Source organism: Anser brachyrhynchus (genome assembly GCF_964034855.1).
Source record: "Anser brachyrhynchus genome assembly, chromosome: 10".
Taxonomy (NCBI): Eukaryota; Metazoa; Chordata; class Aves; order Anseriformes; family Anatidae; genus Anser; species Anser brachyrhynchus.
This window is the reverse complement of record NC_137705.1, coordinates 21,536,777-21,561,114: the sequence shown is the minus strand read 5'-3', so window position 1 is coordinate 21,561,114 and position 24,338 is coordinate 21,536,777. Positions and strand designations below refer to the sequence as shown.

The 24,338-nt window shown below is 48.7% G+C and overlaps 1 protein-coding gene and 1 long non-coding RNA gene across 7 annotated transcripts in view; one reads left to right on the top strand and one right to left on the bottom strand.

Moving 5' to 3' along the window:
- SUSD3 (sushi domain containing 3) overlaps nucleotides 1-24,338 on the top strand; it is a 74,884-nt gene that overhangs the window by 26,198 nt on the left and 24,348 nt on the right. For 2 of the 6 annotated variants that reach the window (XM_080606515.1, XM_080606514.1), the window contains exons 4-5: nucleotides 4,382-4,451; nucleotides 8,151-8,224. In XM_080606515.1, coding sequence (XP_080462641.1) covers nucleotides 4,382-4,451; nucleotides 8,151-8,224 — 144 coding nt within the window. The other 4 variants (XM_080606516.1, XM_080606518.1, XM_080606519.1 and 1 more) reach the window with 4 other exon arrangements.
- LOC308200581 lies at nucleotides 14,331-15,551 on the bottom strand. The gene is made up of 2 exons (XR_013955706.1): nucleotides 15,203-15,551; nucleotides 14,331-14,986 (listed from the first exon to the last, which is right to left on the bottom strand). It is a non-coding gene; the product is annotated as an uncharacterized lncRNA (long non-coding RNA).

Here is a 24,338-nt window from a genome sequence, read left to right as displayed (position 1 = left end):
AGACCTCTGACTTAGGGAAATATTTGGTATGTGTTATTGATGTTGTCCATTGCACTCATTTGCCCATGTTAACTGAAATAATAGTCTCTGCCTGTGCCAAAAGTACTGCATTCTCACAAGGGAGACAAAGTAAGGTCTATAGATAGATAGGTACATATATATAGATAGAGCTGATACACTAAAGTGTTTTTGGAAGATTAGCAAGCTCCTGAGCACGGTGCTCTAATGCCTGATATAAATCACATCCGTGCTGAACAGATGCAGCCACCTAGAAAAAGCAGGGAGTTAAATTGCTCAGCGTCTGTGGGGAGGGAAGGGAACCTGAGAGGTTCGGAGAGCTCTCCCTTGTGCTCCCTGTGCAGTGAAGATGGGGATTTGTGAAATGGAAAACAGCTTTAAAATGCATTCTGAGGTGGTTCTGCTCTTTTCTGGGCTCTCTTCTGAATTCCCGTGTTGAAAACATAAATACAAAAGTTAGTAAACCCCAAGATGGCAAGCTGGATAATAAAAATGTGTTAGGGAAAGATCTGTAGGCATGAGTTAGGGTCCCATTGTATTACACGCTGTGTGGGAACCAAGAGCCTTTGCCTGGAAGGGTTTGTGTTCTGCATAGAAAAGATAGCAAGGGAGAAGGCAAACTGGGACAAAAGGAGGCACATTGGTCTTTTGTCCCTTGCCATTTCCCTGATATTATCATGTTATTGAAGGACTTGGAGCTTGACAATTGGAGCATCTGCAGCGCCATCCGACTGGGAGTTTTCCCAAGTGATCCGGCTTCCTGCAGCTCGGAGGGAACCTCGCTTCCAGGGTTAGGCAGGAGCTTCAGGCTGAGTCAGACACGGCACAGGAAGAACCATTTGCTTCTATCCCAGCTAAAAACCTGCATTTTGAGGCAAGTGAAAATGTGTATCACTATGGTACATTCATATGCACTGTGCATACATAAACACTGCTTTTTGGTTTGTTGCTGGTTTTTGTTTGTTTTTAAGAAAGAAAGAAAAAGGAAACAAACACTCAAATGAAGCTGGCCGGAGTTGCATGCAGGCGATGCTCAGCTGAATGGCCTGTTCTCTTTGTTGTTGCCTCCTCACCTGTGCTGGGAGCAGGCTGTGCCCCTGTCTGAGAGCTCAGCACATCATGTGCTCTGTAGAGATGGCATGATAAGCCTTGCCCGAGCACGTCTCTAATATGCAATATTCAATCAAACAGTGGACTCTGTGCCTCCTGCCACTAAAAGCCAGCCACCTGGGGCCCGGCAGAGGCACCCGGTGTCCAAGGCTCCATCACGAGGACCTGGAAGGATTTCTGGCACGAGGAGGGTGATCCAGAGGGACAAACGCTGCCTGAATGTCCCGTGTCGGCCCCAGGAGCTTCCCCTCAGCTCTTGCTCTTGCACAGGGAATCCAGGAAAGGCAGAGCCAGCCCGAAGGAGAGCAGAGGGGGTGGATCAGCAAAGATGATGACAGGACACTTTTATTTATAGTCTAACTAAACCACTGAGAAGGAGCTGTTTGGCGTGTGAAAGGGGAGGGAAATCACACTCCCCCTTCTCAGCCCCTTCGTGCGGAGCAGTGGCAGCTCGGGTTTGGCTCTGCAGAGGTTACCTGTCCCCTGCCTGTTCCTGGTTTCCTCAGAAGACAGGTACCTCCAAGTCCTCAAAGGAGAACACATAGCCAAGCCTCATGCCTTGCTTCAAAAGTGCAATTTGCTGCTTCAGCCTGCTACTTGTACAATTTTTTTTATTCTCCTTCTCACCCTGACTGCCAATTGTGCTTTATTGCAGCGATTTGGAAATGAACTCCTTAATCTTTCACATTGTTAAGAGAACGATGGTAACTTCACTTCCCACTTCGCAGAGAGCAAGAGAGAAATGATTACTGCACTATAATGTGATACCTGCTAAATAGGGGCCAGAGCAGACTCCTGTCAGTGAGAATTTCTCCTCTTGAACTGCGTGGGATGGGGAGGCTGAGGCTTTCTTGGCTGTTTTGTTACTTTCTGATAAGCTTGTTAATATCCAAAACTATCACTGGTAAAATGCTTGCAGTAAAAGCCACGGATTATGGTTGCTAATCATAAGGTGAGCCAGTATTCAGAGCAAGCAGGGCTTCTCTAGGCACAAAGAAAACCTGTACCTGCCAGTGGGGCTGTGCGGGGCTCCTAAAGAAAGTGCTGGGAAATGTAAATAATGGGAGCTGCTGTAATGCAGGGACATTGGTTGCTGGAGTGATGACATACCAGCTATAAGGAAAGGCAGCGATTCTGTAAGATACAAGAAAACGTCCTCATTTACTCGGTCTCTCCAATTCCAACAATCTGCTGCCAACTGAAATTCCTGACGTGAGCTATAGATAGGTTTCCAGATAACTGCCTCAGTGCTAGTAGGGGAATAGAGATGAATCTTAAGGAACTAATAAGAGCAAATAAAACGTTTAGGAAGAAACTTTGTCATTTGTGCCTTCATCCCGTGTAGCTGGAAGTGGCTGAGTACATCACGATACTCTCGGGGACGTTACTTTCTTTGGAAGGCATTCAAATGCCTGCCTTCATCTTCAGCAATTTCTTCCAGTGCTTTCTCAGGAACCTGCTGGAGCATGCCAGCATCTCTGCAGTGTTTGCAGGTTCGTTAACAGAACTAAAGGAAGGCTGCTTTATAGGCAGAGACGTCTTGTGTGCCATAGCACTCTGGCTATGGGATATATTGGTTAAATGGCACTGCTTTCTAGTAGCTTTGTGTGATCGTGTCACTGATTTCCCCTACTGGGTGCCTTTGGTCAAAGCAGCTCTCCGAACAGGCACGGGAGGTGGTGGCCATCCTATGGCAATGTAAATCACTGGGCAGTTCGTGGTGGGAACGGGCATTTGGGGTAACATGAACCAGAAAGGAAACTTGGTGGGAGGTGAGGGATCCTTGGAGGGCCATACTGAATGGGTGAAAAGTCTGCAGGTGCTGAGCTGCCAGGCTGGGAAACAGCAGGTAAGTGGGATGCAGGCACAGGGAGCTTGCCTGTGGTGTCTGTTTCAGTATTTGTTCCAGCACTCACTGCTTGGTGATGTTTAAGGGTTGGATTGGCTACACTTCTGGGTGCTGGATTCGGTGTTCGCCCTGTCTGAAAGCAGGACTGGGGATCTCTCGTGATCCCTCACAACCTGAAAGAGTCTCCGGTTCTGCAGTGGCTTGTAATTTAACCTTGGTAATATTTGGTGTCACTCGGGTTTAATTAGGTTCAGGATCAGATTTAGAGCAGAAGGAGAGGAAGAATAATAAGTGCTGCTTTGCTCGGTCTCCTAGTGCATGGACTGTTAGTTATCGTCTGGTGGTTTGTTGCCAATGTTATGTGTATGCCAAAATAGCATAACTTAGGTTGTTTTCCTTTAACCACCTTACTTGTGAGAGTATCCAGCTGAGGCTCCTGTATCACAACTGTTGTCTTCAGTTTCCATATGGGAGACCAAAATGTCAGGACAGAAATGGCATTGCTGACTGTGCAAGTGAAGTTATCTTGGTTTTAGAATAATAACAGAATACAAACCTATGCATAAAACACAAAATCGGTGTCATCGGTGTCACACTGCAGGAGGAGCAGGTTCAGTCCAGCAAGTTGCCTTGGTAATTCTACCTGCATCTCTCAATGGGTGTACAGAGGATGTCAGAGCTTACCCGTGGCAGTTTGGGCTGGAAGCCTACTCCACACCTAACAAATCCTTGAGGCTTGGACTGTCCCCGAGAGCCACAGGGCCAGCAACAGGAACTGCGAGGTGCAGCAATCAGCTGCACTTGGGGACTTCACCTTTTATTCCCCGTCTTCTCTAAGAGTGAGAGTCTCTTTTCTATGAACTCAGGGCAACAGACATATGGGAGTCATCTTGAAAGAACAAACCTAGCAGGAAGTAAAGAAACTTCTCGGTTATTTAAATAAGGAGTAAAGGCCAGAAGGTGCTGTGTGTAGCTGGAGTTCAGTGGTCTTCTGTTGTATGCTGCACTACATCAGATCTAGGAGAGATTTTATGGCTCTGAACACTGGAGGTGACTGTAGTCTACAGAAAACCAATGTTTATGGCATCTAAATACTGCTGGGAAATTGTCAAGTTCTGTCCTGAATCTGGGGCTTCACAGGGAAGGATTTCTGCAGGACTGGGTCTGTAGCTGTGTAGAACCCAGTGCACTGGGGTATTGCCCCAAGCAATTCTCTGCAAAAATCCCCCTAAAGCAATATCATATGGGGTCTCCTTTAAATCCCGTTTCTTTTAGTTTTTCAAGTACACGCAGTAAACAAGTGCTGTGGAACTGTGTTGGGGTGCAGAGTGTCTGCAGTGCTCTTTCCTCTGGTGAGCAATAAAAATGTTTCCAAATCTCCTGTTTTGTTCCTGCATGTTCCAGATGTGCCATCCTGCCACTCCTGGGGCTCCACAGAAACTGGGCTGAATGCAAAAACTCCCACAGAACTCAGGTTAATATATTTCTCCTTTGTTTTACCATAATGAATTAGTTAAAATCAGGAGAGCTCTTCTGGGGGAAATATTCACTTTATGTTCTACTTAGTTTTAAAATACGAAATCATCTCTCAGTTCTCTCCTGTTTATTGTTTCTTACAAATGTAGAACAGCCTCTTACAGAACATCCGTGCTGCAGTCTGAGGGAATTTGCTTTTATGCTCTTTAAAAACCAAGCAAGCACAAACTGCCACAATATTTATGCACTTAATCTAGATGGGAGATTTGTATGTGATGATGCAATGTGAATTTTTATATGTGTGCATCTATCTCTATAGAAAAATTTTTTATCCAGTTCTAATTGTAGTATTTCAAGTGTATAGGAGTGGGTCTGTTACTGATGTAAAAGCTAAAATTACAGAAATAAACTGCCTGTTTGGATTTGGGATTTAGATTGAACCTCCTGGTCTAGAGAGGCTTTGCTGGTAAGGTCTCTGATATGGCAGAAGCGTGATTCCTAGCCCGGGGTGATGGTCTGGTAAGTGAGCAGACTCTGTTTCTTTCCTGTCTCTAAGGGAACTCTAAGGCTTGCAACTTAGGCACTTGTGCTGCACTAAATTTTGTGCCAAGTATTGAAGATAGAGATTAAGACTGCACAGGAACTTGCACTGATGGCGTTATTGCCAGAGGCAAGGAGATGACTGGGCTGCAGCCGGTCACTGCAGCCGTCCCCTCTGGCCTGACTCTGTCTCAGTGCTTGCAAAGCTGATGTCCTGCTTGCACTCAGCACTTGGGGGTTCATGTAATGTGGTGGAGCTGCATTATCTTGAGGGCTGAGAGCATCAGTAGCCAACAAAACATCCCTACTCCCAGAGTATGTGCACAGCTGCTGTGGGTGTAATCCACTCGGACAAGATCCTGGGGTGGCAGCGGTAGGTACTAAATGCAGCTGTACATGATATTAAAATTGACATAGTTTTGTGTTTTCTTGGAAACACTGTCAGTCCCTTCCGTGCCTTATTTGAGCTATGCTTAGCTACAAAGGAAGACCCCTTTGGCTGCTGATGTACCCGGGTACATCTGCTTTCCCTCAGCTGTGCTGTGCTACTGCAGCGATGGGGATCTTGCTGCTGGCTCTGCCCAAACCCACCTGGTAAGGGCTGAGTACTCTGAGGTGGCTGAAGTTTACTTCCGTTATGGCTGAAAAAGCTCTTTCAGAGTCGTTTTTTATAAGAAAACTACAACAAATACATATTTGCCCGAGGAATAAATGAATAAAGGTTTCTACGATCACTTTTCCAATACAAGGAGGAGAGATGCCCTGAAACTGCTCCATGGTCTTCCTCAGTTGCTGAGATGTTCCCTTCCCTGAATTCTTTATGTGATCATACATACCCTCTCTATTTTTAGGTTATGCTTTACTTCCATTAGTCTGCAGTTTTCCAGCTTTTCTTTTCAGAAATTGAAAGGTGAATTTAAAACAATGAAACACCACTAAACTCGATTGGGTCTAGAATTGTGGTCACATAATTTTGGATTTGTAGCAATTTATTTCTTCTGCTTTAACTTTCTAACCTCAATGGCAGCACCAAGTCAAGTACTTCTCACGACTCTTTTCAGATTGTTTGTTCCATTTTATGCAGCTAGGTTAAATATAAGCTAGTTTAGGGATGGGGAGAGATGGGGATCTCAGCCTGTGATCATAAATCATCCTGAGATGAAGCCACTGCCAGTCAGCAGTTCTCCCTCCTGATCTCTTATGGGCCAGCACCAGAGGAGATAACATATGGTACCATTAGGCACCACGTTTGTTGTTGGCTGAAGAGTACACTGGGATTTTATCCATGCCCAGAAGCCAGCATGAATTTTTCCGTGTTGATCATGTAGCAGCACAGGGTGGCACTGATGGTGACGGTGTTGTGATGGGCACTGCGGTGAACCGGCTCCTGCCCGGAGCAATGTGCTGGGGGAATTTGTAGCTGAATGCAACCCACAATACACCAGAACTTAGCAACCACATGCAGAAATAAAAAAGCAAGCTTAGGAGTCTCAAAGTTTTGTGATCTTGGCGTTAGTAATTTTAAACCATATCTTTTGGATTTGAGTTCTCATGCGGATTTGGAACCATTCAGGTTTTTGAACTCTAGCAAGCTTCATTGTTTATACATTTTTCCAGCCAGGTTATTGCTCACTAGATTCCTGATCTGTGAGAGCAGGTCCACCTGTGTGAGCCCCAGCAATCAATTTGTTGGGAAGGATGAAGCCATACGGTGTTTCCACAGATTTCGTTGTCATAAGGGCTCACTCTGTGGACAAGAAGTACTCAGTGGCAAGAAATTCTGGCTGCAGGGGGAATTGTGTGCAGGATCTCAGCACATAAAACTTCAGCTTTGTCAGTCATGTGTCTACAGGATGAAAGAAAGATGAATGTGCTACTTTGGCTATACACGCTTTTTAAATGGAAAGTTTGTCATTTTGACTTAGTAGCTCAGAAAGTGTCCAGTTCTTGGTATTTTTAGGACGTATTCATGTACCACTCAACTGTGGACAGTCTCCAAAGATAGGACACAGTTCTACTGCCTTTTCACTTAATGCAGTATATTAAAGACTAAAGCAAAACAGACAACCAAAAAATGTTGTGTTCCAGCAGCCAAATCGCTAGCTGTGCTTGGAAAACTCTCTTGCAATTTTAATATACCATAGATTAAAGTTATTTGTAATCTAATTTAAACAGGTGTAAATAATTTCCTTTAAAATCCCAAATTGTACACGGGAGTGCTTCTCTCACTTCTAAGTTTTTTTTTTATCTTATTCTCCCTCATTTAAATAGTTACTAAAGCTAGTCATGTTATTAGTCACTAATAATGCATTTTTTTGTGTCAGTTAAGCTACAGTGCCAGTTAACAATCAGCGAATAACATATTCCGGATTGCAATTTTTGCTGGAAAGGCTTTTGGACAACTTCAAGAACACTGCACATATTTACAGAGAGCTTCACAGACCTTGACTGTCTGGGGAAACCCTCACGAGCAGGAGCAGCAGCATCTGCCTGCTGTGGCCAGCCGAACTTAGTGCTTTTCAAATTCAGGAAAATATTTTTATATTTGTTTGTGTGCTTTGCTATTCAACCAGCTCCAGCTGGCAGTGACCTCTGTAGCAGAGTGTGGTTGGCCTGAACCCCAGTATAGGAAATGAATTGGCAAACCATGTACAATTTCACATATTTATTCCTTCTTTTCTCTGCCTTTGTGGCCAAGAGACGGGGATCCTGCAGTCGGTGGGGCGGTGCAGTTCCACACGTCCGAGCACTTGACAGCTGTGTTGCCTGGTGTCCCCGGTCACTGAGGAGCATTGTAACTTGCGCACTGGCACTAATTTTCATTTTTCTGGTGTTGTCTGAAATATAACTTCTACTTCTTCCTGCCAGTTCTGTCTTTTTTGACAACGGCAGCATTATTTCTTAACCATTTCAGAGTCTTGAGATGTCTGGCATGGAAGAAACGTTCCTGCCAGCTAAGCATTTTACCAGGATGGCCGGCCTGCCTTTTGGGGGGGAAAAGTTCTGCAGACAAGTTCAGCATTTGCTTTATTATCCAATTTTATTAGCTTTAAGTGTGTATGTGTGTGTGTATATATATACATATATCTATATGGCTTTACATGTTTTAGCTGATACTGTTTGCTATTTTCTCTCTCATGTGCTTCTGTCCTCCCAGTCTTTCAGGTTGGCACTATGAGATCCTGTGGGTGTCCACCATGACTGCGGTCAAGAACACTACACCAGGAAAAGGTGAGTTTTCTACTGCTGCTTTCCTTGAAACTCGAGAACATTTCGCTGGAGGCTATCGACAAGCTTCTCCAAGCCTTTTTGCCTTTTTCAGGTTTAAATATTTCTTTACTATTTCATTCATGCCTGCGTTATGGCTTGCAGATGACATTATATTGCTCTGGTGTCAACATGTTCCATTTGACTCTTGGGGCTGCAGGGATCAGTTTAGGCAGCTGTGATCAGAGGGCCAAAGAAGCTTGCTGACCATGCACAAGGGATCTTGTATGGCTGCTAATGAACTAATAACTTGAGTTTTCTCCTGACGAACGGGTTGTATCTCCTGGCTGCCTCTCCATACCACACTCTAGCTGAGAACTGGGAAACATTTGGGATTTATGACTGCAATGAATCTATCATTTGCAAAAAGAGGTGCAGCCCAGTGTGAGCATTTGCAAGGCCTGGTACACACTGGAAAGCCCCCAGTATTCCCCCGAGTTTTCCAGATCAAGGTCAGTAGTTCAGTTAGTCATGGGACTGCAGGAAGCCTCATGGGGTTTCTATGCTGGCTGAGGCAGGATACTTCATTTATTTATGCCCAGGGAGTTGATCCTAGCTTCTTTTGCTGTCTCTGCCTGTTTATATGAGAATGGAGCTGTTGGTGAGCTGTAGCCAAAGCCCAGCAATTCTGAGTAAGCCGAAGTAAGCTGGTTTGGTGACATCACTTGTAGAATGAAATATTTTCTGTGAACTGAGCTCCTGATAGACTTGTGTCAGAAAGATTGCTGTTCTTTTTTTTATTAGAGGGAAGATACTTCTTGGTTGAATTAGATGGACTTGAGTCCAACTTACTTATTAGCACTTGTTAATATAATTTAATATACAGGTAACTCTAACAACAGCATACATCAGTAATAGAAGAGGTTTTTGCTTCAGGCCAAATATTTAAGCTATAGCTCTCCTGTTCGTGCCCTTACATGGTAGGCTCTAACAAATGGTTATTACAGAAAACTGCCTGCATAAAGCTGCCTGCATAAAGTGTAACTGTATTTTATACAGAGTAATAAATGGAGAGTGAGTGGATCCACTTGACTTATTCCAGCCACCAGCAAATGTATAGCTTGCACTTTCAGAAGCTGCTGACATATCTCTTCATAACTTGTGTCGGGAATATATTTTCTTCATGGCTGTACTCATTAAAAATAAGCACCCGAGGTTTCACAGAGAATCAAGGTACAAAGACTGAGTGGATACAATGAAGTAAAGGTACTAATTATGGGAGGTAAGTCAGCAGGATTTGGGGTGCTGCCAGATCACACAATGTGTTTTGGATGACTGTAACTCCAGGGGTTAGTTTGTGGTGGGAAAATAAAATTAGCATAAATATCCTAATAATTACTTTCCTTGTCTGTGAAATCAGATTGACAAGTCCTGTGGGGAGAAATAACTCTTTTAACGAGTCTGCAAAGGTGATGACTGCTGCACTTGTTCTTGCTGGTATAAATTTGGACTTTCAGGTATACGTTGTGTCTGTCCTGGCTATTTTTGTTGTGAAGAGAAAAAAAACAGGATGTAGAGGTGTGCATTTAGTTTCAGTTTAAACAAAATAGGTACACTCAGGAATGTTCTTCATGCCTTTGCTTAGAAGCCTTCTTGGTGAAAAATGTTGTGCATGTTGAAGGTGCACAGGCTCAAATTCAGCTGTGATCTGAAGCCAAACTCTTGCTGACCTGAATATTTTTTCACTTACATGTAATAGGGGTGAGCTTTCCCCATCTTCTGTGGGATAATTTAAAAATTATCACTTGAACCTTGGGTTTATTCATGGGCCTGTCAGCTTTCTCTGCTTTGTGTACTTTAAAACAGACAATCTCACTCCTGTTGATAACATTGTGACCCTATATAAAAACTGTCTGTGGCATGGGACTCAATATCCTGTTGGCCTCGCACACAGTGCCTCGCAACTTCTCCATCTTAAACCCTCCACATTTGCTCGTGTGCTCTCAGCCCCGAGGCAGGAGGGGTAGCAGCTGAGGAACAAGCACCCTCGCTGGGGGGGTTAATGCAGAAAGCCAAGCTCCCTTCTGAATATTGATCACAAGGTGTCGTTGAGCAAGGTCACTGATTTCTTCTGCCTATTTTTGGTAGCCCATGAGGAGGGAAGGGGTCATCCTCGCTGAGAAACAAATCTTTCTCCCCCTTGCTCAGAGAATTCTGCTACTTGTTGGTAATGCCAGGGCACTGGGAGATGTGTTTCAGCAGAAAGCTGCTTTTGTTTAAAATCAACAGCGCTCTGATTTTCACAGCAGATCTACTTTCCAAGAGCTCTAGGTCTTAACTAGAGAGGAAAATCCCACTGCTTGCTTGCATTTTTATTCCTCCATATAATCCGCCTACTTAATGCCCCACAGCATCTTTTCTTCTAAACTAGCTTCTGGTTTTTGGAACTGTTTTCACATTTAGATATTAAATGTAAGAATAAAACATATATATATATCCTATTTGTTAGATCAAGCCTCCCTCTTGGCCTCTCAGCCTGAGTGCCCCGATATCTGGATGCCCCATGGTTTATAGTATATTTCAGGCAAGGGTTCCTGGTGTGAGTTTAGCTCCATTCGAAACCTGATGGGAGTGAAAATAGTTCTCTTCTTCAGTGTCCAATTTCCAGTAGCCAGGAGCGGGAGAACCTGAAATTCACCCACTTCTTCTTCAGCTTCTGCCTGCTGCATCCCCCCAGGCATGGTGTCCATGGGCCTCCTATCTGCCCTGCAGGTACCACGCTCCTCAGCTCGGCAGCTCAGCCCTTCCTCAGATAACTGCCATCAGCTCCCAGCAGACGGACCCTGCTTGTGGTGAGCTGTTTTCTTATCCCTCATCGAGGCACCGTCGCATCCCCTGCAACCTGCTGTCAGGCAGTTTTTTGTGGACTGTCCTCTGACTTCTCTGTCCTGCTGAAAGCCTGGAAGTGTCACACAGACACTTTTTTTTCATTTTTTTCCTTTTGAACGAGACACTTGCTTTGTCTCTTCTTTCCCAGTTCCTCCAAGAATTCCCCGTTATTTATTTCCTTTTACTTTGTGTGTGTTTATTCCAATACCACGCCTCTTAAAACCATCTCTACAGGCTAAAATGCTGGTTTTGGGGCTTAAATGCAGAATGTGGAGGCTCGGAACAGCTGAGGCTGGTTTGCAGTGCGCTCATGCACATTCATAACAGGGCTCAGGGCTGTTGAGCCCTGTGGTGCTGTGCAGTGTGCGTGTTTGTGATCTGGGGATTTGCATGTTCTTACCATTTATTTTGTTTTCTGATTCCTAGGCTCAGCACAAACAATTTAAATGGGAAAATAAAAAGCAAATAATGATAATTCTATTATAATTTTAAGAAACTGAGCTGGGAAAGAAAGTGTGACATCTGCCAGATTACCACAGGCACCAAATCCCAAACCAAACATGAACGTGTAAGGCCATGTCTGCTTAACTGTAACTGCGCTGATTAGCACCGAACAATGCTCAAGGAGAGGGCTTGCGTGCGAGTGTACCCAGTAACATTTTATCTTGTACTGAAGACACAAATGGCTGTTCTCAGAATGTTTGTTTTTCCAAGCTACTGGCAAAACTGCATGTATATTGATGCCACTTGGCTGTTGCACTGTGTTTATTCTTTTCTGTTGCAGAGGGAACAAAACCCTCCCCTCTTCACATTAACTCACCGTTTTCAGGCAGTGCTCTGGTGGGATATACACAGCTGCATGTTGCTGTGCTTTCCCCACCCCGTGTCACTGCCCCGTACCTTACAGCAGCACAAGGAAATACAAGTTACTGAGCTACGGCCTCATCCTGAGTCCAGCACCTCTCCGACATCTGCCCACGTCTCCCAGGGAGAAGCGCAGGGTTCCTGGGCAGAAGGAAGGTAGAGCTTTGGGTGCAGTCTGTGAGCAGACCCCTGGCTGTCAGCCCTGTGCTGGTGGCAGCCCAGGAGCAGGTGGAGGAGCTGTGACAGCTTGGCCTGGAGTTTGGCCTGGGCATGCAGCTTGGCCTGTGGCACAAGTGATGCCGCAGGTCCCCGCATGCTGTCTTCCTTACTCAGAGGAGTTCTCTTGATCACGCCTCTTTGCTGTGAAAAGCAGCTCTGTATCTCCCATCTTTAATCACTTTTCTGTTAGGGCTACATCCTTTCCTGTTATGCCCTAGCTGCTTGCAGTCCTTTGAGAAGAGGTTTTGCTGAAAGCCCTTCTATGAAAATCCAGGTAGAAAATATCAGCTAGATATTCCCTGTATCCTGTCCTGTTGACTTCTTTAAACATCCCCAGAGGATTTTTGAGATACAACTTAATTCCATTTGTAAAAGTCATGTTGACTCTTCCCCAGTATATTAAATGTATTCATGTTTTTACTGATTTTATTTGCTAAAACATTTCCTACTATCATGCTGGTGCAGATTTTAGGCTTACCAGCCAATAGCTTCTGAGGCCTCATCTGAAGGAAATCCTTCTGAAAAGCTGGTGTTGTGTGCTCTATTTCAGGCCTTAGCTAATTGAGAAGATTTTAAGTGAAATGTTATGCATCAGGCTTAAAAATTAATGTGCCTGCTTCATCTTGAGGGTTTTTTGGCCACTTGATGAATGCCACCTGCTATCATTCTTTGCCTATGTGGTTCACAGCATCATCTACCATCTACAGACCATCTTGTGTGTCCCTTCAAAGAGGGATTCTGGCTTCCCTCCCTGTTTTCATCACGAGTAAGCAAAGAATTAATTTATCTTTTCTGCTATGACCCTGTCTTCTCTGAGTGCTTCTTTCATATCCTGATCAAAGACCCCACAGGCTCTCTGGCAGAATTCCTGCTTGTAGGGCACTTGAGGAGAAATTTACTACTCATTTTGATGCTTTCTGCAAATTGCTCTTCTACTCCTTGACCTGCTTTTTGTGCCGTTCACATTTAATGTGCTGGATTTTCTACTCTTCCCATTCAAAGGCAACTTCATATTTCCAAAAGGATACCTACCTGCTCCTAATAACCCTCTCCCTCCAGCTTTTCCTTTCTGATCCTTCCCAAGTCCCGTCTGCTGAGATGGTGTGCCCTGTGCCTCCAGCCCTGTGGCTGTGAGCAGCCTCCTCTCCGCGGGGGAGGATCTGACCCTCGTGGCTCCTCCTTAGAGGCTGTTTTCTAGCAGGGCCTCTGCTCTGCTTCCCCTTTTTGGGCTGAGTACAACAGCGGTAAATTGCCTGGCTCCTGCTGCTCTTACAAAGGTGCCAGATCTCGAGCACGTTGTGGTCTGCAGCAGAGGCTCAGGGGTGACGCTTTGAGGCAGGCTGTGTGCTCAGGGCTGCTGCTGCTCTCGAAGGAGGAACCACCTCCCTTGGCAGGGGCACGCCACTGATTCATAAGCACCCTGGGGCCACTAACACTTCTTACAACCTAGCAGATGATTTCATTGCCATTTGAAAAGGTCTAGACTTTATTTCAGGAATCTAATTGCTGAGCCTGAGGTGGTTTTCCAGCAATAACACCTGTGCATGTGTTATCTGATTAGAACAGAAACCTGTGGCTGAGAGCTACTGGCCTTCCTTTAGAGAGGTACAGAACAAGCAACACCTCCTGGTCAAAGCTTCTGAGCGAGGTAGATGAAACCCGGTTTTGCTGCCTCAGGGATGAGGGTCTGATGCTCAGCAGGAGCCAGGCAGCTTCTGCAGCAAAAAGGGAGGAGAAGGAGGTGGCAGGGGGCTGGCTGCAGGGGAGGAAGGTGTCAGAGCTCAGCCTGCTGCTGCTGGAGGGCTGGGGAACTGGCACGGGGGGGCCGGGGAGCTTGTCCCTACAGCTGGGCTCTGCAGCCTGGGGCTATGCAGGCAGCGAGGCCACGGGGAGTGTTGCTTCAGCAGTTTTGTGCCCTTGGCAGCCTTGAGTCAGCCCTAATAACTGGGATTAGAAGAAAGACGGTGCCTTAGGGCAGATTAGTGAAATCCAGCAGTCAAACAACCCCTACACAAAGGCAACAAGTGTCTAGTTGGGCTGCATGGCTTCCAGTGGTGCTGAAGGCTAAGTAAGGGGTCCGCTGTAGTAAACTGGGATTCAGCATGGAAGCTTTCATGCTCTTCCTTCTTTCCCCCCTAATTTCCTGTATGTGTTCCCATTATACTGATGAGATTTGTCACTAAATTGAAAGCATATTTGCGTGGGAGGGGTGGCACTCAAAGTGCAATCACGTTGCCATTGTTCAGAGGTGGATGGCAACACCTTACTTGGGCAAAACTCCCTTTTATTACAGCTGGACTTTAAGCATTACAGAAATTGGGTCAGTGTAATTGGCCACCACCTCCACTGAAATCAGCAGCAAGACTTGTGCTGGTGGCAGCACGAGCTGTCACCTCACGAGTGGCTCCAGCCACAGCCCTAGGGCTGCTCCGTGCTGGGGGGGCTCGCTCAGCAGGTGTTTTCAGGACCTGCCACCCTGCTGGGTTATGGCAAAGCTTTGCTTTCCATTATGAAGAAAGACTGGCTGCCAGCAGGAGGGGAGAAGGGTTCACATTCTGCTTTGGAGCTTGCTTCTGGAGGTGCATGTAACAGGAGGTCTGGCTTGTAACACGGTAACATGGAGTGTGCGACCCTGCAATAGCAGCTCTCGGAGTGGTGACTGGAGGAGAAAATCGCTGAGGCACTTGCCTGCCTTCAGTATTCCTCTGGCTTCACAGGTATGAAGGAGTAGACTGTGGGAGCTATCGCTCCTGGTGACTTCAAGTGGATTTCGGAGTATTTGGCATTACTGCAAATGCAGACCTCATTTGTAAGCTGCAGAATTTTCAAAAAAAAAAAAAAAAAAAAAAAAAAAGAAATTCCTAGAGCGTGGCTATTACTTTTACAACCTGTGTTTCAGTTGTAGAGCTGGAAATAGCAGCCCTCTACATCCGCAGCATTTCTGCGGCCTCCCTGGCAGCTAAGCACGGGGGAAGAGGCGGCGTGCCCGGGCGCAGCGCAGCCATGATACCCATGGGTTCGGCCCCTCACCGCTTGCGCTGCCAGCAGAGCCTCGGATCTCTCTCAGTCTGTCTGGGCTCGGTGCATATTGGAATTTCATCTCCCCAATCTGCTCCTGCAGACTTTTTTTTTTAAATCCATGTGGAAAAAAAAATAATAATGAGAGGGTAAAATAAGCGGAGCGAGCGTTAATAGCCCCAGCCCATATGCTCAGCGCCTTCCTGCAGAGCTCCCGCAGCAGGGCCCTCTCACGCCCCGGGGCTGTGGCAGGGCCCCGGGCAGGGTCAGCAGCCCGGGGGCGCTGGGCTGGGGCCGAGCCCCCGCTCCCTGCCCTCAGGCTTAGGGCCAGGCGTGCCAGCGGGGCACGGGGCCGGGGCTGGGAGCGATGGCACAGCCCCGTGGGGGCTGAGTTTGGGGTCAGATGCCGGTGATCTGGGGGTGGCTGTGTGTCACCCAGGGGTTCACCCCGCCTTCCTCCTCCTCCTCCTCGGGGCGGGGCGGGGCGGGCTGCCGGCGGCTCCCCCGGGACACCGCCTCCCCCCGGCCCGGCCCCGGCGGCGGAGGCGGGCACGGCTGCACCTGCCGGCTCGGCACGGCACGGCACGGCACGGCTCAGCCCAGCCATGCCGGCAGCCACGGCGCCGGGCCCGGAGGTGCCGCGGAGCGCTGCGCCCGGGCGGGACGGCGGCGGCCCCCCCCGCGGCTACACAGGTACGGAGGGATGCGGCCGGGCCCTCCTTTAGGGCACGGGGCGGGACCCCCGGGAGGGGTTTGGGGTCTCCTGTCCCGCTCCGAAGGCTGCGGGAACCCCCGTCGAGGGGCTGCGGCTGCCGCAGGGGTGGACTCCCCTCAGCCGCCCCCTCCCCGCAGCACCCCCCAAGCTCTGGGGGCACCCCGGGGGGTGGCGAGGTCCCCGCCGTGCTCGCAAGGGGCTCGGAGCTGGGCAAGAGAAGGGAGACTTTATGGGGCCGGCGGCTCGGAGCTGGGCAGCAGCCGGGGGAGTTCGCGGGGCTCGGAGCTCACTCGCCGGAGCACGACCCGAAGGGAGCGGCTCGGCACGGTTTGTGCTGCCGGGAGCTGCCGGCCCCGAGCCCAGCTAGCCTCCCGGCGGGTGTGAAACGGCCCGGGGAGAAAATGGAGCCCCGGGTGTTCCGCTCTAATAGGGTGATGCACCGAGGGGCGGAATGGGAAACGAATCAAAGCTCTCTTGCTTCCTCTTCTTCCCCCTTCCACCCCAGTGTCGTTGCCCAACCTGGGCAGGGGAGCACGTTTCCAGAGCTCCTTGGCTGGGCTGGGAGCGGTGAACTTGCTGGCGACAGGAGCCGAAGGGGCTCTGGCCCTAGCACAGGTGGGACGCGCATGCTGCACCTGGGCTGTCACCTCTGCAACTTTCAGGGGCTGGGGGACACAGAGGGGTCCTGCTGCCCACGGCGGTGCTGGATCGGGCTCCAGCAGCTGCCTGCTTGCAGCCCCGGCGAGCTCTGAAGCTGGTAATGTAAAGCAAGAGGAGCCTGCCGGAGCTCTGTGCCGCCCTGCTTGCCCAGGCTCTCCCTGTCTGCTGCAGCTGGCAGTGTAGGCAGAGTTCCCTGCCTTCAGCACCAGCAGTGCTCAGCACCTCTCGAGCCCGGGGACCTCATCTCCCTGCAGCCCGTCCCCCTGCACCCAGCTAGCTGTGATGGAGTTCACCCCCGCGGTCCCGGCGGGCTTTATCGATGACCCGGTTTTTATGATGCTGATGGAAATGAGCAAACGTGTTTGGGCTGATGGTGTAGCGATGCTTTAAATTGCACCCGCTGAGTGTGCCTAACTGCGCGTTTAATTTGAACTTAATAGAGCGGTTCGTTTTTAAAAACATGGAACAGGTTCTGGGGAGCGTCCCTCAGAATTAACAACTCAAACACAGGCGTGGACTCTGTTTCTCTAATTTTTGCTAATGCCGCTAATTATTGACTTTTTTGCTTGTGTAAAATCATGTGTGTTGGGCTCCATTTATTTGTTGTGTCAAACCGTCCCCTCGGGCTGGGCTGTGCCCACAGGCGAGATGGGTTGGAAGGGCACGTCCCATGTTGTGCTCAGCCTTTCTTCTTCCTGCATGGAATAATCTTGCCCTATACAGACGTGTGGCAAAACTCCCAGAAGTGTGGGATCTACCAAAAAAAACCGGCATGCAGACTGGCATCTCAGCCTCAGTTAATGCCTCGGATGCCCACAAACCTGACACCTGGGTCAAGCTGGATCGCTGTACTCCACAGCTAGCACATACGGGCATTTTTCACCATCTGTATTTTTGAAGTCAGAACAAGGGAATGTGGCGTTATGTTTGTTATAGTACCTGTAAGGAGATGTTTCTTCCTGTACTGAAGAACCTGATTATTTAGGCTTTGTGTGGAGAAGCTGAAAGGGAGAAACCTATTTTCAGGCCAGGGCTAGCTAGGGGCAGTCGTCCTTCAGCCGTGTTCCCAACCAGGACAGCTCACACTGTCCTTCCCAAACCACCTGCAACAGTGATGTGGACCAGGAGTTATTATTAGTGGGTGCCAGATTAGAGTCAAAAGGGGCTGCACAGGACCAGGGCACAGATACACCTGCATGTAAGTCTGCATCTATTGTGGGGCCAGAAGAGATGCTCGCAACAGGCACTTTTGCCAGACCCACCGGTCACATGCTCCCTGCGAGCTCCCTCGCTGCCTCTTTGCCCACTGCTGTGGAGGTCTGTCCTGGCCTTCTCCATCCACACAGGTTTCACCTTGGCTGAATGTCAGTTTGTTGCTCCAAGTGTACTGAGCTAGCCGGATGTGCTGCTGTTAAATCTGAGTGGTTTGGATAGCTAAAATTATGGCTACGTGGTATATAATTTTAAATTAAACTCTTGCTCAGGATGCTTAATTTAAAATGTGACACGTTATTTACGCAGCGGCGTTTGCTGGAGAAGTGACCTCCAGAGAGAGCTGATGACAACTGTTATACAGCACCTTTCATTTATCATGTTGTTATTGGTGATCATTTTTCTTTGCTGCTTTGATTGAGTAAAATTTCTGGACCTGGCCGGCAGGGTGCTAATAATAAGTCACGTGGACAAACTCCTTCACATGCTCCTTGTGCAGGGGATGAACGAAAGCGTTGCAAGATTTCCATTTGAATAAATATATGAATGAGAAGGAATTTAAAAGATGTTCATTGCACAGCCTGATGCATATAACACTTAGGGTCTGACAGCTTCCTGCAACGCAGCTGTGACATTCAGGCATTCTCTACTCTTCCTGCTCTTGCCTGCCTGCTGAGGGCTGGTGTCTCCCTCCCACCGTCCCTCCTGGACTGCCACCCTTTGCTGGGGAAGGTTCAGCAGAGCACTGCAAAGCAAGCAGCGAGCTCAGCCTCATTTCCACCTCCCGGTCACAGCCAAGCAACAGCTGTGGCTGCAGGTGGGCGCTGGGACGCTCGCTGTGCTGCTCTCGTGCTCTGCTAGCAGACAGGCAAACGCGCAGAGCGGGAGCGTGGGCAGGGGAAGAGTGCAGCAAACTGTCCCGGTGCCTCTCGAGGCTGTGAAGAAGCCTTCTTCAGTTGTGTTTTTAAATGATACTGATGCTTTTATGTTTTCCTTATCATCTTGTGGTTGTTGTGCTGTCACAGCATCATTACAGCATTGCCTTGCTGTAGTCGTTAACCGTGGACAGATGCTCATCAACCATCTCTTGCCAGGCCCATTATATTATCTGGAGAAGCCTCTGAAATTCTGAAATGCTCATCGAAGTGGTGACTGAGCGGTTTCCTGCCCTGTGGGCACTGTCAAGCAGAGGCAGGGACGGCCCCGTGGCTGCAGAGCTGCGGGCAGCACAGCCGCTGGGCTGTTACCGAGGTGCTGCTGCCCCTGAAGCTGCTCAGATTATAGCAGGGGCTCATCGGGTGGAATAGGAAAGGGAGGAAGGAGTAGTAAAGGCGTGTAATTATTTTCAGTCTCTACATCACTGAAGCTGGGGCTCTAGCCCTGTTTGTCTAGAACGGCACCTTGGTTTGTGTTGTGGTTCTTCCCCCAGCCCCCAGTGCAATCTTACAGCTCTTAAGGCTGCTCTGCCCCAGATTGGGGCAGCACCTGCTGCTAGAAACACCAACCTGCTTCTGCAAATGCATCAGTGTAGCCACAGACAAAGGTAACATAGGAGAGAAATACAAAATGTGCCAGAAACTATGATGCCAGGTTAGAACTTGGTAGCCCTCTTGCTGCTGGGCTGTTCGTAGTTGTGGTTTGGCCATATCCCTCTGCCTTCCCAAACCAGGAGGGAAGAGAGGTTGCCAGAGGTAAGCTGCAAATAACCTGTGGGACGCGCCACAGGAAACTGCGCACGCTACATCCAGACAAATTCCTGCAAGAAGTTACCTAGCAGGCACCATTTAGGGGAAAGACACCACCTCTGGCTTAGGACAGACCTGAGCTGCGATTTGCTGGAGGAGGCATCGCTAGGTACTTGCTTGGTTGTACTCTTCTCCAGGTGGCCGTGGTGGGACAGAAGTACCAGGCTGGTTTAGCTTTGGTGTGACCCATGGTGTCTGTTCTTTTGGCACACGCTGCTTTTTTCTGCAGTGAGTTTGTGTCCTTGCTAGTGCAGAAACTGAAAACGTGTCGCGAGAACTTATGGCTGCTCTTCCAGGAAAACAAAAGCAAAGTTGTTGTTCAGAGCAGAGAGCACTGCCACTCTGCACGTGGGTTGCGAGGAGGTTCTCGGCTTGCTCCTGTGATCCCAAGGTGCAGCTCAGTTTCTAAACTGGGGAAGAAAATCATCCTGAATTTTCGTTCTGCAGGGCAGGATGTGAGACAACCTGGAGTAGATGGGCTTGTAATTTCTTAAAGGCTTATTTCTCCTTCCTTTTTCTCCCATGAGATCAAAGTGAAACCTTCTATTAAATAAAAGAAGTGGCGGTGGCAGAATTTCAGCTAATTGGCTTTATCTCCTGTACTGCAAGATGCTACTCTCAGTGGCTCTGTGTTTGGACCAAGCATTGTTATTGCTTTGAGAGACTGATTTTTGTGCTTGTCATAAAAGCTCTAGAATGATGCGAAATAGAGAAGGAGACGAGTTATGAGGTGGTGTAGCACAGTCCTCCACAGTGCAAGACGGTTCCCTGTAGTACTCTCCAATACTTTGTCCAAGCGCCTCTTAAATTACCTAGGTTATAGAGATGAATTATGTCAACACGTATGAATTTCAGCTAGGGAATGGAGTGAGCTGAATGTCTTGGACCCAGAACACTGACGTTTCAGAAATCAGAAGTCAGCTCCAAACCCACCCAAACAACCCTGCGATCTCTGGGTTCGGTGTGCCCGGGGAGCTGAGGGACCAAGCTGCTGGCTTGGCTCCTCCCTGCGTGGCAGGGCCGGGAGATCCCTGGGCTCCCGTGGGAAGCTGTCTCCCAGCACATCTGAAACTCTGCGACAAAGGGAATTTTAACTGTGTGGAAATTAGCACGAGATACTTACCTCATTTGTCAGGATTACCGCTCCCTTTTAACGCACCTGGCACCGCAGCGCTTTGCCTTCAATAATTTGACAGGGACAAGGCAGCACGTAGGACAGTAGCTTGTTTTCACTTAGGCATTTTATTGACACACTGTCTTTCAAATGCAGTTGCAGATAAGCAGCTGTGTTACTCTGTGGCGCAGTTTAGACTGGCTCCGTGGATCCGAAGAGTGACAGGGAGATGATTTTGCATTCGCAGTGGAAGCCTGCCCTGCTCGCTTTGTGTTTTGCTGTGAGATGACAGTAAGAAATGCCCTAGTTGCAGAATGAGCAAGCACTCACCAAATAAAATCAATTCCTGTATCTGTGGAGGGTCCTGGAGGCCGGGCTGAGTGGGGGCCTGCTTTATGTAGCAGTGTTTGCTGGTGGGGCCTGGAACGCTGGGGCTGGCCCAGCAGCACAGCACGGTGGTGTCAGCATCAGTTGGAACAACAGCGGCTCCTGGAAACACAGGTGAACTGCTTGCTTTTCCTTTAATGTAGTTGTAAATGGTTACTGAGGCCTTATCTCCGGGATAAGATAAAGCCAAACGCAGTGCCACGCACCTGTATGAGTCTCCTAAGCGGAGGGTCTTTGGGAATTGTTTAGGGAAGTGACAATGTGGACAGGAGCTGGGCTAGGTGTGGGGAAAGACGGTGGGTAAAAACCTGAGTGAAAGTGGGGCCTTGGAAGCAGCGTTCAGAGGGAGCCCCTGGGCTGGGGTGACAGGAGGAGGTGCTGGGGGCACGGCATGTCTGGTTGTTTGGTTCCCCCAGCTCAGGAGAGCAGAAACATGTGCCTTCACGTGGAGGAGCAGGATGAGGCACAGGAGGGCTTCTCCCCGCATGCCCAGCGCTCTCCAGCACTATGAGCTTTGCTGCCTGGTCAGGTCGCGAGGCGTACCCAGCCAGGGAGGGCCGCTTTTGCCTTCCTCCACAACAAGGGGCCCCACAAAGCTGGAGCCGTTTTGTACAGGCAAGGAGGAGCCGTAGCATTCAGCCTGTTACTGGAATACAGGCTGGTGGAACTAAGTTTCTCCCTCTATTTAATCCTAGGCTATCCCTGCCTGGTGTGCTACCTGAACACATAAGCCTTCCAAAAGCTGTCTGTCGTCTAGCTCACTGGCAGAGCAGGCCCGAGGCAGGTCGGAACGTCTTGTGCGAGCGGGGCTGCTGCCCTTTGGTCCGTGTGCCTAAGGTGCTGGCCATCCTGCGTGTAACTGGCCTGCAATCATTTACTGGTTTAGTGGAGAAAAGTAAACACGGCGGACGGCTTCCCTGTCCTTACGCTGGTGTCCCCATCCGTCTTCAAGTCATCTCCCGCTAATTCCGATGGCCAGGGAGGCCACAGGCAGATGTGCCCATCGACTCGCACTGTTAATCTTCGCGGTGCTGGCGGGGCTGCTGCGGGCTGGGGCAGGGCTTCCACACCCCCAGCTGTGGCCAAGCTGTTCTGCTGCTCCATTGCTGCTGTGTGTGAAGCCTGGCACCACAAAGCCCACCCCGGCAGCAAAAAGGAGGGAAGGAAAATGACAAGCAATAAAAACTGCTAAGGAGGTTTTAAAATCTGTTGGTGTCTCAGTCCGTGAATGATTTCTATCGCCATAATAAATTGCATGCTATTGCTAAGTCTTGCAGACCAGTGTCTAAAAAAATCAATTATTCGCAGCAATTCTTGCTGACAGCTGTGAATGGCAGGTCACTGTTCCATGGTGCGCTCTTAGCATCTTCAAGCAGCAAACCTGGTAAGGAACAGCAAAGGGGAGCAAATGCAGGCAAGCTCACTGGCATTCAGGTTGGTTTTGTTTAGCAGGGTGGCTGGAAATGCCCTGGCTCTGCAGGCCCAAGAGATGGGCAGAAAGCAATGCGGTTTGTTTGTTGCTGTGGCATCTGTGCTGATCCTGAGTGGGGTCGGGGCTGGGCAGCGAGGGCTGCATCTGGCCCCGTATGCTGACACTTGTGCTGAGGCCATCTGAGAGCAAAGGAGTGACAGCTGCTGCCAGGGGGCTGGGCAAGTGGCGCCAGAATTGTCACCAGTAGGGAAACCAGGGACTGTGCTTCAAGTTGGGACAGCAGAAGGGAAAATGTTTTTCCAGGTTGACCCGCATTGCTGCAATATTGGAGTGTTTAGCTGAAAGAGAACAGACAAACCTGTATTAAATGGTTTGTTTTAAAACAACAAAGTGGCTTCAAAAAAACAAGCTTGAAAATTTTTCATAATCTTTTTGAATAAGTGCTCTGTGCAAACAACTCTTACATCTTGTCGATTTTGGCCCAAACTGAACATGTTTGCAGTAAGCACTCTGAAGTGTCCACCTAGGCTTTCGTTCTGGAGTGGATTTTGCAGAGACCGAGGCAGGTCTGACCAGCTCAGCCGCTGCTTCAGCACCGTTGGGCCAAGGCAGCACCGGTGCCATGCTGAGCTCCTCGCCCCGGCTGCAGGGATTTCGGCAGCGCACAGAGGTTGTCACTGGCAGGCAGACATGGTGTGGACGTGAGAGGCCGCCTCATCAGGGGACATCTGCTTTTATCAGCGACATTCACCACCCTAAGTGTGTTTGCACAAACCAGGGCAGCTGTTAGAGGCAGATAGTCTGTTGTGGGTGCTGCGTGGGGCTCTCGTAGTGCCCGGGTTAGCGGGGATGCACAGGGACACTCGCATCCTTCTTGTGGGACACAGCAGCCGGCTCCTGCGGGGTGCAACAGGGGCGAGAGCAGCCTCTGCCCTGGCCAAATGTAAGGCAGGGCGTCCTTCATCCACCCGTGGCTCCGAATGGACCTGTCCTTTCCCCATGAAAGTAGGTCTAAGGTTTTCTTTTGGTTTCTCCAGTTGGCAGCGTTTCAATGAAGTGCTGAGTTTCTACCCTTTCTATTGCAAATTAAATGTACCAAAAGCCGTATTAAAAGCAGGGGATTCCTGATATTGCCAGGGCATCTTATTTGTGCTCAGTTTTTTCATCATGCGTGTTCAGATAAGAATTTCTACTGCACACCCTGTGCCTGTTTGAGATGTCGAGGTTGCCAGCTGAGCTCTGCCTGCTCTCCTTGTCTGCACAGCCCACTGAGGGCCACCAGAAGCACCCACCGGTGACTTGTGTGTTGAAGCTGTAGCTCTGGAGCATAATGGACAGAACTGCTGCTGGTTTCTCTGTGTTACTTTCTTTACCTGCAAAAACCAGTAAAATCTGAGTCTTGCTCAGTTTACTGAAGATGTAGTTAATTTAATTTTGGCAAGAAAACATTGATAATTATGTAGGGAAGCCAGAAAATGTTGAATTTGTTACCAGCTTGCTTTCAGGTTAAACATAAAATTGATGAACTTAAGTGTTTAAAAAAAATAAAATTCATCTCCTCTAAAGAGAAAAAGACAAATGGTTTTACAGGATTCCTCAGAGGTGCTAAACCATTTTGTAGGTGAAAAGCCACAAAGCTGAAGCATGTTCTGACAGAATGGCCTTTTCCTGGCCCCAGTGGTAGGTCCAGAGCTAATAACGTGTTTGTGTTAGAACTGGCTGGACAACACAGTTTCAACATTTTTCTTCTTTCTGCATTTTAAAGGGAACAAAAGCAAGGACAATTCCACCAGAGCTTCTGCTCTCAGGCATAAGGGCCAGGTTGCCCTATTTGGTTTTCCACAAACAAGTGCCCGGAGCCTTCTCCAGGGCCCAGAAATGCC